Source organism: Bombus vancouverensis, chromosome 9, assembly GCF_051014615.1.
Source record: "Bombus vancouverensis nearcticus chromosome 9, iyBomVanc1_principal, whole genome shotgun sequence".
Taxonomy (NCBI): Eukaryota; Metazoa; Arthropoda; class Insecta; order Hymenoptera; family Apidae; genus Bombus; species Bombus vancouverensis.
This window is the reverse complement of record NC_134919.1, coordinates 17,188,964-17,204,843: the sequence shown is the minus strand read 5'-3', so window position 1 is coordinate 17,204,843 and position 15,880 is coordinate 17,188,964. Positions and strand designations below refer to the sequence as shown.

The window sequence follows — 15,880 nt, the reverse complement described above, 5'->3', positions numbered from 1 at the left end:
AACGTCGTCCGATTGAAAAGCGTCGAATGGTGCGCGAAATCATCCGAAACCATGACGTAATTCTTGAACGCCGTTTTCATATCGTCGTCTACGAAATCAAGCTGCGGTACGATAGCGGTTTTGCGAAGAGTAGCAACTACGTGTACGGTTGACGTGTGCCGACCGAGCTGGTGCACGCCGATCTACGGATCGCTAATTAGTTGCCTGTTTTAGTCACGTTTCTCGTTGCAATACGAGACGCGTAGTTTGGTGGTTGGCTGATAGCTTTCAGAAAGTTAGACTTTTAGCTATCGAATGAATTCGTCGCAAAATGCTTTCAATAGTGGATTAATAACAGATAAAATAGAATTATACATACGTAAGCACACGTATACCTCGGGACGAATTGATACAACCAAAATCTCTATCTAGAAAAATGGTGTTCGTGTCTGCGTCAGAGCTACACATCTCTTCTCTGGTAACTAGCAAGGGAACTTCGGTAACCCGAAAATTCTGATTTCTTTGAAACTGCGCAGGCTTGTAGGGGATCTCGAAAGAAGTATCGTGCAATTCTTTTCTTGCTCATTTTCGATTCTTCGAGGTAGGAACACCAGGTTGAATGGAGATAGGTGTTACTTTATTTCTCTCTGCATCTTTAAAACTGTAGTCGATCGGGGTTAGGATAACAAATGGTTAGAATAAAAATTGTATGGTTTTTTTACGCTTGTTAAGACGATGCCATTAAAGCGATAAAAATTTGTCGTTTAAATAAAAAATCCGCTATGGTTATTGCGAAAAATTTCGAAATTCCTGTTACGTTGAAAAGTACGATAGCATAGATGCAGATGAATATGTTGAATATTTGAAACTTGTTGGATAAATTGGTGTTTAAATAATTTTAACCGATACGTGCATCTTGCACGCCCATCGTTGCACTTTGAACGATGCGTTGTATATTTTTATCGTACGACGTAAAATAACAATGATATCTGACAATCAAGCGTAAAGTATCCGGTGCACAGACCTTGCAAATTTCTTGCTTTGATATAGCGTTTAATGTGTACTCGCAGATACAATGATATTTCGGCATTTCGTATCATATACAGTACCTCGTAGCACTTTGTTCACATTATCCGACTGGTTTAACATATTCATTCGCAATTACTTTACATATATTTCGACGTGACAGAAGATCGAAATTTCTTCGCTATAACGGCGGTGGACTTTTTGTTTAAACAACAAATTTTTGCTATTTTAATATCATCGTCTTGTAAAGCCATTCGATTTTTGTTCTAACCATTTTTTTATACGTGCTATAGTTTTAAAGATCTATGGGGAAAATAGAGCAACACTTATCTCCATTCAAGGGATGTTTTTATTCTGAAGAACCGAAAAGGGGCAAAAATGATTGTCCGATAATTCTCTGGAGATGCCCACGAACGCGAACAGTTTCAAAGAAATCAGAATTTTCGTGTTACCGAAGTACTCTTCTAAGTAAGAAACGAAAGAATTTCACTTAAGAACGCGTAACATTTCGAAAAGCTACATTCGTTTTGTAATTGCCAGTTGCAAGCTGAAATCGAACATCGTCGAAAGTTAGCAAACACATACAACGTGTGTATGGCTTGAACGCGTGCTGTTAGATCATGAATGGACACTGGTTTCTATTTATGATGATATTTATAATAACTAGGTTACTGCCTTCCGCTATTATCACTTCAGATACAAAACGTTTAACTACGGTATTTTATATGCGACTCTACGTACCTAAGCCGTGGTTCTATTATTTTCGTTCGTTTTTCATGGATATTTTGCTCTTTTCGATTATCGACGATATCAAAAATAACATCTGGTTGAATACGAATAGAAGATTATTCTTTTACACGTAGGATAATTGATGGAAGAACAGCAATCGATATCGCCAAATTATTTATCGAATCGATTCGAGGAATTTACATTGCAGTCATGGTTGTCGATATCCGCCGTCGATTCCATTGGGCAGCTTCCGGTTACGCAAGACGTTTAGGGTTCTGTCGAACGGTCAGCGGAAGAGGAAACGTGTTCGGAATAACATCGGATGTGAGAGAATAACACGACTGTAAGGAAAGGAGAATTCAGTTTGGCTGTGTTCACGCACGTTGTTCCTTTTCTTGGCTACTCTCTTAACTCGTTTTCGGGAGAGCCTCGGATGCGAGATCCGAATACGTAAAACCGATTTGGCAAATCGGACAGCCTCCTTCTTTTCCTTTCTTTTGTTTCTTTCCCTGGCCAACAATTCTCAGAGATTGTAGGAAAATTGAACAGTCGATATTACGGGCGATATTTAAGGCAAGCGTTCGCTTTTTAGTAAAATTATCGCGAGTTGCTCTCGAGAGTATTTTTCGCAAGTGGAGCAATGGTACGTTTACAGCGACTGCTCGAGTCGCTATTAGGCCGGGGCTACGCGAACGTTGGACCAACTCGACAATGTGTTGCATGGCCTGCGTTGTAGAAATACACTCATATACGAAAATGTGGCACATTTAGCGTTGTGTGGCTGCATCTCTACAACGTCACGCAGCGTTGTCGGTCTAACGTTCGTGTAGCCTATTTAGATCGCCTAGTCATTCTCAACGCGGTGTCCACTTGCGAGAAATTCTCTCGGAAGCAACTCGCGATACTTTTACTTTCAAGTAAAATACGCACCTTTATACGCAAGTATTTACATAGTTCGTTTTTGACGAGGTATTTGAATGACCACTGTGTGGTCTCAGGTCTGACGATTAATTGCCATTTAACCCTGGTACATATGTACATCCAGGTGGGTTTAGCCAAGTTTATCCGAAGGCTAGCAACTAATGGCCGCTAACGGGAATAGAAGACCAGTTAGCCAGTACCTTAAAGCAAATGGCTAGGGGTGAAAAGCTAGCAAGGCAAAGAGACACAATGTACTCGCACGGAAGCTTTAGAGAACTGTAGACCGAACACAATGGACCGCTGCAGTGTCTTCCAGTTAGCTGTCGCCTGCTCTTCAATTAAACCGAGTTTCGTCCAGTTTAATTACCTCTGCGAAAGTCGGATACTCGCCTTTGCAACGTAAATGCGATCTCGTGGCTAGAAGATTTTTCATTTTTATTAGTTTCTCTTGTATGCTTGTTTATCACCGTAAATATTAACACCTTTATCTGGAATTTCGTAATTAACTAGCCCGAGTGACCGAGGCTCTGATTCGTGACCAAAGGACCAACGGTTCGATTTTCGGCTGATTTTTGGCCGATCTTCTCTGCAACTCGATTTATTCACAGTTGCATTGCGCTTCTTTCAGCGTGATTTTGCTGGTTTCGCCTAAAACTGCGATAGGCCCCTCGTGTTCACGAACTTATAGTTTCTCACTCTACACGTATGTACCGAGACTTCGGAGTAACATCTTATCGTTAATGCCAATAAGAAAGACCCCTGTCGCTTTAGAGCATAAGAATCTTTTAGTATCACAACGATCGTCTCGATAACAATATCTTGTTCGTAGCTTCAGAGTACTAGAGCCTCTAACAAAAGCGAAGATATGCATACGCATTGTTGTGACAGAAACAGTAGCCGCTAATAACCCTGGCAATTAACGAGACTTTACATGATAATAAAGAACAGAAGAGGACAATTCTCAATATCCGTTGTTCCCAAATTTTTAATTGCAAATGCCACGCTCTTTCTTCTGTAGAATTGTTCAACCGTACAGCCCCGGTTTGCACGACTGTTCTTCGATTTTGTCAACGAGTCTTCTTCTTTCCCGCGCAACGTACATTTCTTCTTTTGCTGTTTCAACCAAAACTTAGTTGCCTCTTCTAAACTACCACATCTGACCCTAACTAAGATTCTTTGACCTTTTTCCGTACCACTTCTCTATAGATAAATTCGCCAGGTTTCCTGTGCTTACATCTTTGTATTTGTAGTCGTATCTCGCACTCTGTGTCTTTTCCCAGCGTCGTTGTCTTCGCATCTCTTCTTCTTTTATTGCCAAAGAAATTGTTACTCCTGGTGTTGTTCTCTGTCGTTGGCTCAGTCGTTCCACTCTTTCCTAGCTGTATCCGCATTTTCTTCGGTGCATCGATCTTCCTTTATAACTCGTCTCTGTTTCCTCTTCCTGTCCTTCTTCCCTTCGAACATTTACTATTCGCGTTTCTCTTCCTCTTTCCAACCTTTTCTCGTAATTCTCATTGCCTGCTTTGCGAACTTTATTTTTAGCTTTCTCCTTTCTGCTTCCTCGCATACTGTGCAAGCTTAAAGATAACGTAAGAAATAAACAATTGGAAACAAGGAGCAGAAAAGAGCGGAGTAGCTTGTAAGAAGCTGGAAAAGTCGATAGAATTATCGAAAAAAACTTCGTTCTTCTCTTCGTGCCTTATCTTCCGACAAAGGAGAGCGATGGAACGGTCAGCAAGGACGCGTAAGCGAACCGGAAACCCGGTCAACGAGGTCAAGTGTCCAGTCGATCGGAGTGACCGTCGTTAAGAGACTTTAATTCGAGAAACAGCTTGCTGATACATCAACGAAGAACTCGTTCGATCGTAGTTCCACCTAAAATATCTTCTCCTGCTGTTTCTTTTTCCTTGCTACCATATAGTTGACTGCGGTACGAGTCTAGAGTCTTGTTTCTTTTTAAGTTTCTATCGGCGGATACCTTTTCATATTTTTTCTGAAACCTCGTTCGCTCGCTTAGTCGAGTCGCTTAAGTATCTAGCGGCTAAAGACCATCGGTTGGACCAGGAGCATTTTCAATTTTACGGACAACCAGTTCTTTTGGTATTTTGGAGCTTGTGCGAGAGAGGCTTATCCGTGGATGAACAGGTGTATAGGTGTTGACAGTCGAAAGAGTAAACCACGAAAGATAGTCGTGGTTTTTTCTTGGACGACAGGTTGGTTGGCTGCGGAGGTAAGAGGTAAAAGCAAAAGAGCTACAAGGAAGAAACTCGGTCACGGCTGTCGAAGATGATAGCGTTGCACGGTTCCGTGTAATTGGTATCGCGACAGAATAGATGAATACCGTAGCGTGTTTACAAAAGAGATTGTCGTTGTTGACGTTAACAGGATTTGCAAGCGATAAACGTCTACACGACTCGAACCAGATGACCGTGCTGGTTTTTTCAACCCTCCCTTTTGATCCGCTCTCTCTCTCTCTCTCTTTCTCCCCCTCGTTCCCTCTTCGTCTTTTTCTGAACTGCTTTACTTCGTGATACGGCTCGCCGCGACAAAGGACATTAAGGACTTTTGTCGAAAGCTCTGGCGACCAAAAGAAGACAAACGCGAATAGATCTATCGCTTTTAAGCGCCGCTGTTCTTTGTCTTCTCGAGTAATTCCACGGTGCGCTTGATTCGACGATCGAACTTGTCGAAGACTATAGAACTATAAATTACGATTTTCGATATAAAAATCTAGCTCGAAATTCATTAGAAAGGAAAGATCAGATGACTGGACAGTGGTTGTTTCAGCGAACAGTCCGAGTCTGTTTAAAGTTTAAAGCGAAAGATCCTCGAAGAAGAAACGAGCTCTTTCATCTACCGTTGGCATTCGCGATGCCATGCCACCTACACGCTTTAGCAACGTGACACAACGTGTCAGCTAGCCGCGAAACGTTTGATTTTCCATCGGGAAAGATAGTGATTACGACGAAGAAAGGATCGGCTTCCAATGCCATTGCATTCAAAACCGTTTCTTCTTTAGATCTGCTCCGTCGAGATTTCCTCTTCTTTGTCGAGTTTCTTTGACAACCCGACTGAGCGGGAAACCTTTGTTACGAGTGCACTAAGAGCAGGCTGCTTCGTCGCTGTTTTAATAATCTCAATTTTTGTGCGTCGATGCGGTCAGAGCTACCGAGTTAAGACCAAGACTTTGTTCGTGTCTTCTTTTCTTCTCAACGACCATTTTTCTCGCCGGATAAAATCGGTCGGAGTTAAATTTAATTCCAGGCAACGTTTTCCGATGCTACCGTCAAAGTTATCCAAACGTGGTGGTAATTAATTTAAGACGATATTAACGATGTTAATTTGAAATAATATAAAATCAAAGTCGAGTAAACTTATTCTTAATTCGTAGAAACTATCGTGATCGCCGACTATGGAATCAACGAGTGTTTTCTAATTGTTGCCATTTTCAAACGTTGATTTAAATAAAACGTATCGGATACGTTTTATAGGTTCCTTGACATAAATCGAACAAAGAAAAAACTAGCTAGGAACGCTAGCATCGACCCAAAAATATCTCTACCGGATGACATTCCACGATATATTATCCTCCTTAAATGGTACTGCAACTACTGACGTAGCCGCGTTCAACCGGTTCCCAGAGTAAAATGAAAGGTTCAGGGAACAATGCCGGAGATATCGTTTTATTTAGTCGATGCTCGCGTACTTACGGACTAAGGAGTTCAGTTACGTGCATTTTGTATTTCATTTACTTTACCGGAGGATAATATATCGTGTTAAAAACGTACAAATTTCTCTAGAATCGTTTGTTTCTCCTCTTGTGCGTGTAACTCGATTACGGAATTATGGATAAAAAGATTTGCAATAATGTTTATCCTTTATCGTCGTTACAGCTGTGAATAGCAGAATTACTATGACGCCTTAAAATTTGACGACGATAGAAGATTCTTCCACACGACCATATTACCGACGTTATTTAAAGCTATAGCTCATCTGGACTGCGGGGAATCCCGTATCATCTGCTACTTTAATACCGATAGACGTAGACACGTTGTAAATTGTAAAGGCACGACACGACACACGATACAGTACGGCGCGGCGCCGCTCTCTGTTGGCTCGCATCGCATCACCCGTCTTACCTAACCTCGAACTTATCAAGGTGACCGGGATGCTCAGAGTCTCAGGAGTCTAGTCGTATCACCGACTGCATCTTGAAATTACTTATGGCCGATGCAACAGACATGGTTCGAGAATTTTGGCCCGAAAACGTAAACAAGCTATTATACAGGGCTATTATATTAAAAATAAGTCGAAAATATAGAATAAAAATTATTGTTTTTTTAATTTTTTTTTTTAATTTTTCCATCCAGACAGCGATCTACAGTGAGATCCGTTATAACGTATCGCACGCGTACCGAGCGAAAATTCAAAGTCGATTTTCTCGAAAACAAAGCCTCGAACGAAAAATTTTTATTCTATATTTTCGATGTCTTTTTTCGCGTAGAATCACCCCCTTTCCGCTTCTACCACCAGTTACCAACCACCCTGTATATTATATTTGGCCCGATCGTCATACTACAGGTTATGCCCGCAACATTTACGTTTGGTCCGATCATCTACTACGATCTATGCCCGTAATATTTACGTTTGGCCCGATCATCGTCTACGGGCTATGCCCGTAGTTGTAGGTTAAGGGGTTAAATATCAAATGAATTCGCATCGTACATGGAGATATTGTATATATTGGGTTGACAACTAAGTGATCGCGGATTTTGTCATTATCACCTAGTGTTAACTATTATTTATTATTCAAAACAATGACAAAATCCGCGATCACTTAGTTGCCAACCCAATAATTAGACCGAGAAACAGCCGCTCTTTCATTTAACGAAGTGCTTAGCGATTAAAGCGCATATTATGCGTTATTCTTAAAAAAAATAATCGATTTTTTATTCTCTCCATAATTCGCCTCTTTCTTTCTTTATTCATCGAAGTTAAATACTGAAATATGTTTATCCGGATAAAACAGGGGAGTTCTCCTTAGGTATGTTTATTAGATCGCTTTTCGGTGAAAGATATAACGCAATCTTCCTAAAGTCACGCTTGCCTTTTCCTCCTCCCGCGAGTCGTATTTTTCTCCTCGTGTCTGTATGTTGCCAGAAAAATGTCTCTTTCGTCCTGACGAAGTGGGGGACGTACATAAGGAAGTTGGCGGCACACGTTTCAATTCTATTTCATTCCACGAGAATCGATAAAACGCGAAGAAAGAATACAACGTTTGGATACAAAAAAGATTCGCAATTTTAATCCGATTAAAATCTCGGATATTTTAATATCGTTTTTATACAAATCTATCTTCTTCGGACAGGTCTCGATTTGTTATAAATTTCCATATGTTATCGTAGCCAAAAGAATTGTTTTCTTCGACGATATTTTCCCATCGAAATCATCTGGATTACTTTAGACATTTCTCGCAATCGGTCCCAACTGAAACTCCCTGTACATTCGTAAAATATGGAGAATTCGAGATCCTATTTATCAACAGCAAATAGCTTACACATAAATCGACAAGAAAGAATCAAACTGGAACTTCCTTGGACAAGTTACTGTAGGATTCAGGGACTGTGTCCTAAGTTCCAAAGTAGTCTAAACTGTGAACGCGCACGTACGTCTCGTCTGCAGCGAGTGCCGTACAATTTAAAGCACTATGCAAAGCCCTTTAGCTTTCCCACAGCTTTTCCAAACTTCCTAAGCTCAAATTACGAACGTAATTTCTATCGTTAAACGACTGTTTATACTAATTAGCGAAACGTTTGATCAATCTGATCTCACCAGACCAGTGACTGAAAGTGAAAAATATTTTGAGCATCGCTGTTCTATAATCTGTAAGAACCGGATTTCCTCGAATTTTGTATCGATATCGCAAATCTCGTTTCCTATTGGAAGAATCGAAGGTTTTTTGAGTCGAACACCATACAACGCGAAAAAGTTTTACCTCGAACATCGAGATCGAAGTCAGTTTCGCGGCTATTTTTCTGCGGATCTTCGACGATCTGGAGACGTAGAATATCGCTACGATGCTCGCGTGACAAGTCATTTTCGAACACCCTGTATATACGTACGTTCATCATCGTTGTACTATGGAGCTACTGTTTCTGGTTATATTCCATCTCGTAATTCCGCCTCCCGGTAAGATTCTTACGTGTAGGATTAAGAATCTCTGCTCGAATGTCGAATCTTTATATTAAGACGCTAGATGAAATTTAATAACGATTATTATACGGCGAATTATCACGAAACACAAGACGAAGAAAATAAGATAAAATTTATACGAAAGATAAAATCGAGTTATACAAATCCTACAAGGAAAATTAATTAGGTCCGTTGGATCTTCTATCGTGACATTTTATAAAAGATACGATCGTATCTGGGAAAAATAGCGATTTATTTTCTTTCGGCTACGTGTACGATCTCGTTGACGAGTTGCAGCGATTTGTATAATAATACGACCGCGCAGATTGAGAACCGCTGCTCGAGCCAGTGTAGTTCTCACTACTTGACTGGTATTGTATTCCGATTATTTCTTCATTTATATTCGACGCTTGCGTTGACGTCCCTTTTGCTCTTTTCTGTTCCAGCAAAATTATCTCATGAAATTTGGATACCTACCCCAGACGAATCTAGAGACCGGAAACCTTAGGACAGACGATCAGCTCACGGACGCCATTAAAAATTTACAGGTGAGTGAAATATTTTGAGGGTGTTTCGAACCTCGCAATGTTGTTATTCGTACGTCTATCGAATACGAAATATGTTTCTCCGACTATGACAAGCGAAATATAATCGTATTACGTTAAAAAACAAACATTTTAGGGCTTTTATTTCTTTCCATCCTTTGGCTATCTCAGCTTTCTTTCCTCTTGTTATTGTCCCTTTTTAACATAGGGCAGACTCGTGCAGTATCGACCAAAATTAATTCAGATTTATTTCGTCGGATATTGGCACCTTTATTCGAATGAACAAACGAATATGACAATTCTGTGTAACGTATTTCGAAACCGTATCGTTTCTTCCATTGTTTTCGCTGTTTTCACACGTTAAGCGTATACGTTGATATTCCGAGCGTTAAAAGCTATTTTCTAGAGTTGACATTTTATTTCTCAGGTAAGTAAACGAGCTTTTTTCTATTCCATGTACTACATTTAATCTATTAAGTGTAAGCGTATAGCCTCGGTCTTACAATTTTCTTCGTATACCGTATACGCGATAATGTAAAACGTTTCCACGCGTTTATCGTCCAGTACGCGACCATTCGACTATCGACCAGTGCAGACCAAATCTTTTTTATCTGTGGGCTCAATCTGTTGGCAATTGAGATTAAACGAGATCTTCGTCTAATCCTTCCTTTATCTTGCCCCGGTAGAAAAAAGAGAATACGAATGCTGCTTTGAAGGTATTCCTCGAAAATAAAGTGACTCAGAGACGACGAATGTACAGATCAAGAAAATGTTCGTTATTTTATTTGTGATACGTATAAAGATAAAAACGCGGATATGTGAAGTGGATAAAAATGTATATTCCAACGTCTAAATGTCCTTTCTTAGCATTATTAACAATTTAGGCCGAAAAATCTACTAATTAAATAATTGGCCGGTACTGGACGACAATTTCTTCAAACTATTCCTTCGAAAATTTCTTCAAATTACGACATTTTTGCTTTTCAAATTATCAATTCTCGTTATTGAATTTCACAAAATTAATTACCCTCCATTCGTTGAGTATCGTTTGTACTATAAACTGGTTTCCGAGATTTTCATTTTTAGCGACTCTATACCAAGATATAACAAAAGGACTTAGACCGATCTGTACTGTACGACTCTTCCTTATACGTACACTTGCTGTAGGTTGTAATAATTATCGTTAAATGCAATTTCAATCGATAATTGCCGTCAAAGATTAAATCTAAAACAACCTACCATGCTATACTACCACTGCTATATCTACTATAATGCTTGCGTACTCAGTAGGTTAGTAAAATAAATATATTCGCTGACACTAAGACCTGGTCCTCTAATTGGAAGTAATCGAGAAAACGCGAATGCTTTGAAATTTTTATTTCGCTAGAAATGTTGAAGCCGCGTTGAATATAAGATTAGATGGTTGAAAGATTGATCCGCTGGAACAACGTATCCTTAGCGGATGCAGGGAAAAGAAGTTAAAAAGGAAACAGGTAAAAAACGGAGGAAAACGAACGTAAACGTACAATTGAGGAAAACGACGCGTTGTTCGCTTGGCGAGGATTTACATAAAAATCGAGCTCGTTCAAAGTAAACGCGCGCAAACGTTCGATGAAAACGGTATTCTCTGCCATGCAGATAACGAGCTACAGTTTTCGGTAATGTCCACTGCCTCTTTTGTTTGGACGTAATAGAACTGTAGGAAAAGACGCTCGTTAACGCGCTCGAGATACGGCGGAACGGTAGATTTGATCGTTCAAATTATAAATTCCGAAAATTGCAAATTTCGACAAAATCGCGTTCAGCCAACCGGAAGCGGTAGACGAAAACGTACCTCGAACGTTCGATTCTTTGGAAGAACAAAAGTCGATGAAACATCCAGATCCTTAATCTGCTAACGATACTTAAATATTAATTCGATAGATGATGGATTAGGGCGTTTTAGAAAACACGTGTGTTCCATTATAGAACGTAAAATTAAGTCGAATAATCTTCTAGAGAAATTATTTACGCGATTATGAAGATTACGATTATGAAATTAAAAGAATTTTTGCGCCATAGAAAGGAACGCGGCGTGGATAGTTGTGTTTCGAACGCCAGAAGAAACAGTTGAGTTATCTCATCCTGTTGAACTACGGAAAAAGAACTTTTTCGCGGACTTGATGCATCCTGGTAGCTTTTCGTCGCTCTTAGCATCGCGTCGCGCTATTATATTCGATGAAAATCACGATATCGTACAAATTTTTCTAGAGAACAAACACTTGCTTTGGATTCGTTTTTCTACACAATTTATGCATGTAGAAAACATGTTTTCGTGTTTATGCATGTTTCGTTGATACATTTTTCGCTTGATAATCGATCGAATTAAAGTTTGTATTTTAGAAATTTCCCTTAATTCTAATTATTTGAAATAAATTGTTGATAAAGAATTTTACTTTTGCACTGCTGCTTTGAAATAGCGAAGAATTCAGAATAGAAAATATGTAACGAGTTTCAACGATTTAGAACTTCGGTGAGTAATTGCTAAACGATAACGCATCTTCTAATGATAAACGAATAATTAGGATCTTGCGAATAATTCAAATTAGATGCGCATGCGAACGATACCTGTGTAGAAGCTTTACCTGTAATTTACTTTATCTTAAACGTTATCGACTAAACGTATGATATGAAACATCTAGGAAATAGTTGGAACGTGTTGGAAATTGTTTTAAACGCACTTCCCTCGAAGTTTGCGACGATACGATACGAAGCGAAATGAAACGAGACAAAAATCTAACGCGAAAGAAACCGTACACTTATTCTTATTTTATCGAGTTGGTGGCAAGCGATCGTAACAGCGATTTCGTAGATACGCTAGTGAAACAATTTACACTGTAGCGTTAACGTTCTTCCTCTATCACTCTGTAGAAGAATAGCCACACGACCGATGATACTCTTATCGGAATTATTTCTATTTTAGCAGGTTCAAGAATCCACGTTGCTTTTCGACTCGTATGAATATCACGCGATACGTATGTCGTTGATCTACCTTTCATAAACTTTACTTTTATTACTGTACTATTATTTAAATACTAGAATTTACCTATCTATCTGCTGTTTGTTATATACCGTGGTGAATGCTCTGTACAATTATAGATCTTGGCATGTTACACATAGAAAGTAAAAATAATGTTGTTATTGTATATTACTTTTCCCATCAGAGATTCAGTGGCATTCCTGTAACCGGTGATATCGACGAAGCTACGATGAAATTAATGAAACTTCCGCGGTGCGGACTTCCGGATAAAGTGGATCCTAGATTTACTAGGGTCAGGCATAAACGATATACGATCCATGGACAACAGTGGCTACATCGGAATCTCACTTGGAGGTAAGCGACGACCGATATTTTGTTTAACGTATTAGCTGTTTGCTCGACAAGTTGTTGCGTAAATTACACGTAAGAACGTAAAGAGAAATTTCGCTAGATATTCGTTTATTTCGTCCACTTTACACGTACGTATATACAGGCAGCTCGTTAGAGGTTGCTTATCCATATCGCAAATGCTCACTTCGATATTTCCATCGTCGGGATAACGAACACACCGGTACTGGTATTGCCATCGCCTTATCGTTCTAATTATCATACCGATCAGGTATCTCTCTCTCGTCACTGCAAGAGAAAAGAAGAATACGTAATTTGTAGTTTTGGAACGTAGAGTTCGCGTAACTGGATCTTTAAGCGTCAGTCGCCGCAAGTGAAAAGTAGATTTGTCAGCAAAAACCATTCTAAGATAATGATTCTGTGCACACGTGGCAATTATTCGTTGAAAAGCAGGACGTTTGGCCCGCTAATTGCCGTCCGTGTTACGCGATCCTCGAGATTCTCTGCGAATACAATTTTCTGCGAACGCATCGCTAACTGCACGGAAATGCCGTTGACATTGTTGGTCTCCGGCCAACGGCGAATTTGTTCCCCTCTGTGTGTTTCACAAAGAGTGGAGAATAGGAAATAATACGGTTGCAACCATGAGAACGACCAGCCGTAAAAATCACATTGATTCGTAACACCAGCGACGCAATTGCCAGGTCTGCTTTTCTCCAACCTTTCTATCTCTAGTCTACTGCTTTTACCTTCTACTTCGATGTAAATCAACGTAGGCTTGAGTGAGTATCGGTCGTGCACTCGAAACCAAACGCGGACGCTAGTTGAACAAAACGATTTTAAGGACTCTTTTAGGTTAGGTTGAAAGTGGTTTCGAAAAACCACGTGAACGATCGGAGAAATATTTAGTAGTGGCAGTTGAGAGTGAATTTTTATACTAAAGTTTGTTTTCCAGGTATATTTCTTTCGATCGCGTCGATTCGCTAATTAAAAATCGAATTTCCGTAGAGAAACGTACGATTGCTGGTTTACGACGATTAAGAGACGTTAATGCAAAGGCTAGAGTTATCGACTCGCGTTAAACGACGTTTTATAAAATGCAAAAAAAATATTGCCAGGCGTGTTAACCGAGGAACAAACGATTTCAAATCGAATTATTTTCCATCGTGACAATTGAACGCATCGCATGAAAGCGCGCAACTATACGAACGAGTCGTGTTATCCGATCGAATGACAAAAGAGAGGGAGAGGGAGAGGGAGAGAGAGAGAGAGAGAGAGTAAAAAAATTTAATTGAAGGGGGACAAGTCTGCCACTGTTAATTTAATTATCCTGGACTCGTTACCATTCTGTTGTCTGAACAAAGGAAGAAGTCAGGGCTAGGTACATACATTTACGAGAATGCAAAGGTTGAATCGTAAAAAGGAGAAAAATCGATAAAAGGCAAAGAAAAAGAAAAAAAGAACGTCAAGGTTGCGGAAATTCCTCGTCTCTATTTGCAACTTTATCGAAATTTGCAGGATATTTATCTTTACGCTAAAGCGGGAAACTTATTTGCCTGTTCTAAATTTAAGAAAATGTTTGTACGTTATAAGCTATAATCGAATCGTAATTATAACAGGGAACATCCAGATAATTTACCATTGAATATGTGGCGTTGACTATCGGTGGTATTAAGTGGATTATTCGTAGTTGGTAATAGTCGGTAGCGATTTCTACGATACCGATTATGCGTGTGGCGTTAGGTGGCGCCCTCTGAACATATATTCCTGTGCAATTCTAAACGAGTCACGCGAGCAACTGCAACGAATAGAAGAAATGGCCGCGGCGCGCCGTGATATAAATTTCTCGTAGCAAGTGCAATAAAATTGGTTAGAGAGCGTTTTACACAATATAAACGATAGTTGTTTGGAAAGCATTGCGTCGCATCGTGTGAGCAGTAAATAAATTTGAGCGCATGTCCGGTTTAGTAATCGAGGTAAGGTACAGATAATACAAGGTTCGTTAGTATTTAAGGATTCTAATTAGCGAGAGTAAGGGGTGAGGCATCGTTCGCCTTAATTGCTCGTTTTAACGACCAAACCCAGTCGCATGATGCGTCGTACGAAAATTTCGCGGTAATTTCGTCGGGATGTCGAGCACGACGATAGTCGTCGAGAATTTAAGGTCCCCTTGCCGTCGAGAAGAAGAGAGGCAATCAACGGTTGTCGATGAAACGACGCAGTGAAACGATCATAGACTCGTTAATCGATTCTGCGAAACAGCATATCGATAGTTGGTCAAAGAGAAGACGGTGTACGTCTGACGTAAGTGCCTTCGTAGAGTTGTTCGAATTATTTGAAAAAAGATCTTAAAAATTCTTTGCTGCGTGTTTGCAACGAGCGACGCTGTATCTTCGATAATTAAATACGTGTATTGCTTACTCATCTAGGAGTACTTTACTTGCTCTGTCATCTTGAATCGTATTTTTAAAAATATTCTCGATGTATGACATGCAGGATAAAGTACGTGTACGTGTGCACGCGAAACTATCGCGAATTTCTGTTCGTTAATTTAGGAAACAATGCCAATTTTAGGGAACAGTGCTACGAATAGACGATACATCTGCATCGGAAGCGGTGGAACTTTTGTATCCGACTAATGTGTACATGGTGCGATCCATAGATTCGTTTCATGAAACACGAAGATAGAGTGGTATCTTATCGAAGAAAAGGAAAACGACGCGAGGCGATAAATTGGCTCGAAAAACCAGGGCAATGAGGTTTTCGCCGTAAAACGAGTTGTTACTAATTTCGAAGGGTAGGAAAAGGGTACGAAAAAAGTTGGAGCATCGTTCAGAATGTAGCGAGGAGAGGTGGTTCGTTTCAGGAGACGCGAGAGAACCTTGTACCGACCCTCTTACCCCATTCGCGAACCTTCGTCTCTTATCTTCTTTTTTCTTTCTTCTTTTTTTTTTTTTTTTTTTTGTGTACGCTTAGCCGACGCGGCGCGACGCGAAGCCGTGACGGCTAAAACGCGATCTTGAATATTAACTCGGCGAGATAATCTTTCCTACTAATTTGGATCAGTATCCGTTCGTTTTTCTCTACTATATAGTTAATCGGATCGATTTCGATCCGTATC

At 39.9% G+C, this 15,880-nt stretch overlaps 1 protein-coding gene across 8 annotated transcripts in view; it reads left to right on the top strand.

The window, feature by feature from the left end:
• Positions 1 to 15,880, top strand: part of Mmp2 (Matrix metalloproteinase 2) — a 108,205-nt gene that overhangs the window by 21,131 nt on the left and 71,194 nt on the right. For all 8 annotated transcript variants that reach the window (XM_076621786.1, XM_033338075.2, XM_076621784.1 and 5 more), the window contains 2 exons: positions 9,294 to 9,395; positions 12,596 to 12,765. In XM_076621786.1, coding sequence (XP_076477901.1) covers positions 9,294 to 9,395; positions 12,596 to 12,765 — 272 coding nt within the window. The remainder of the gene's footprint in view (positions 1 to 9,293; positions 9,396 to 12,595; positions 12,766 to 15,880) is intronic.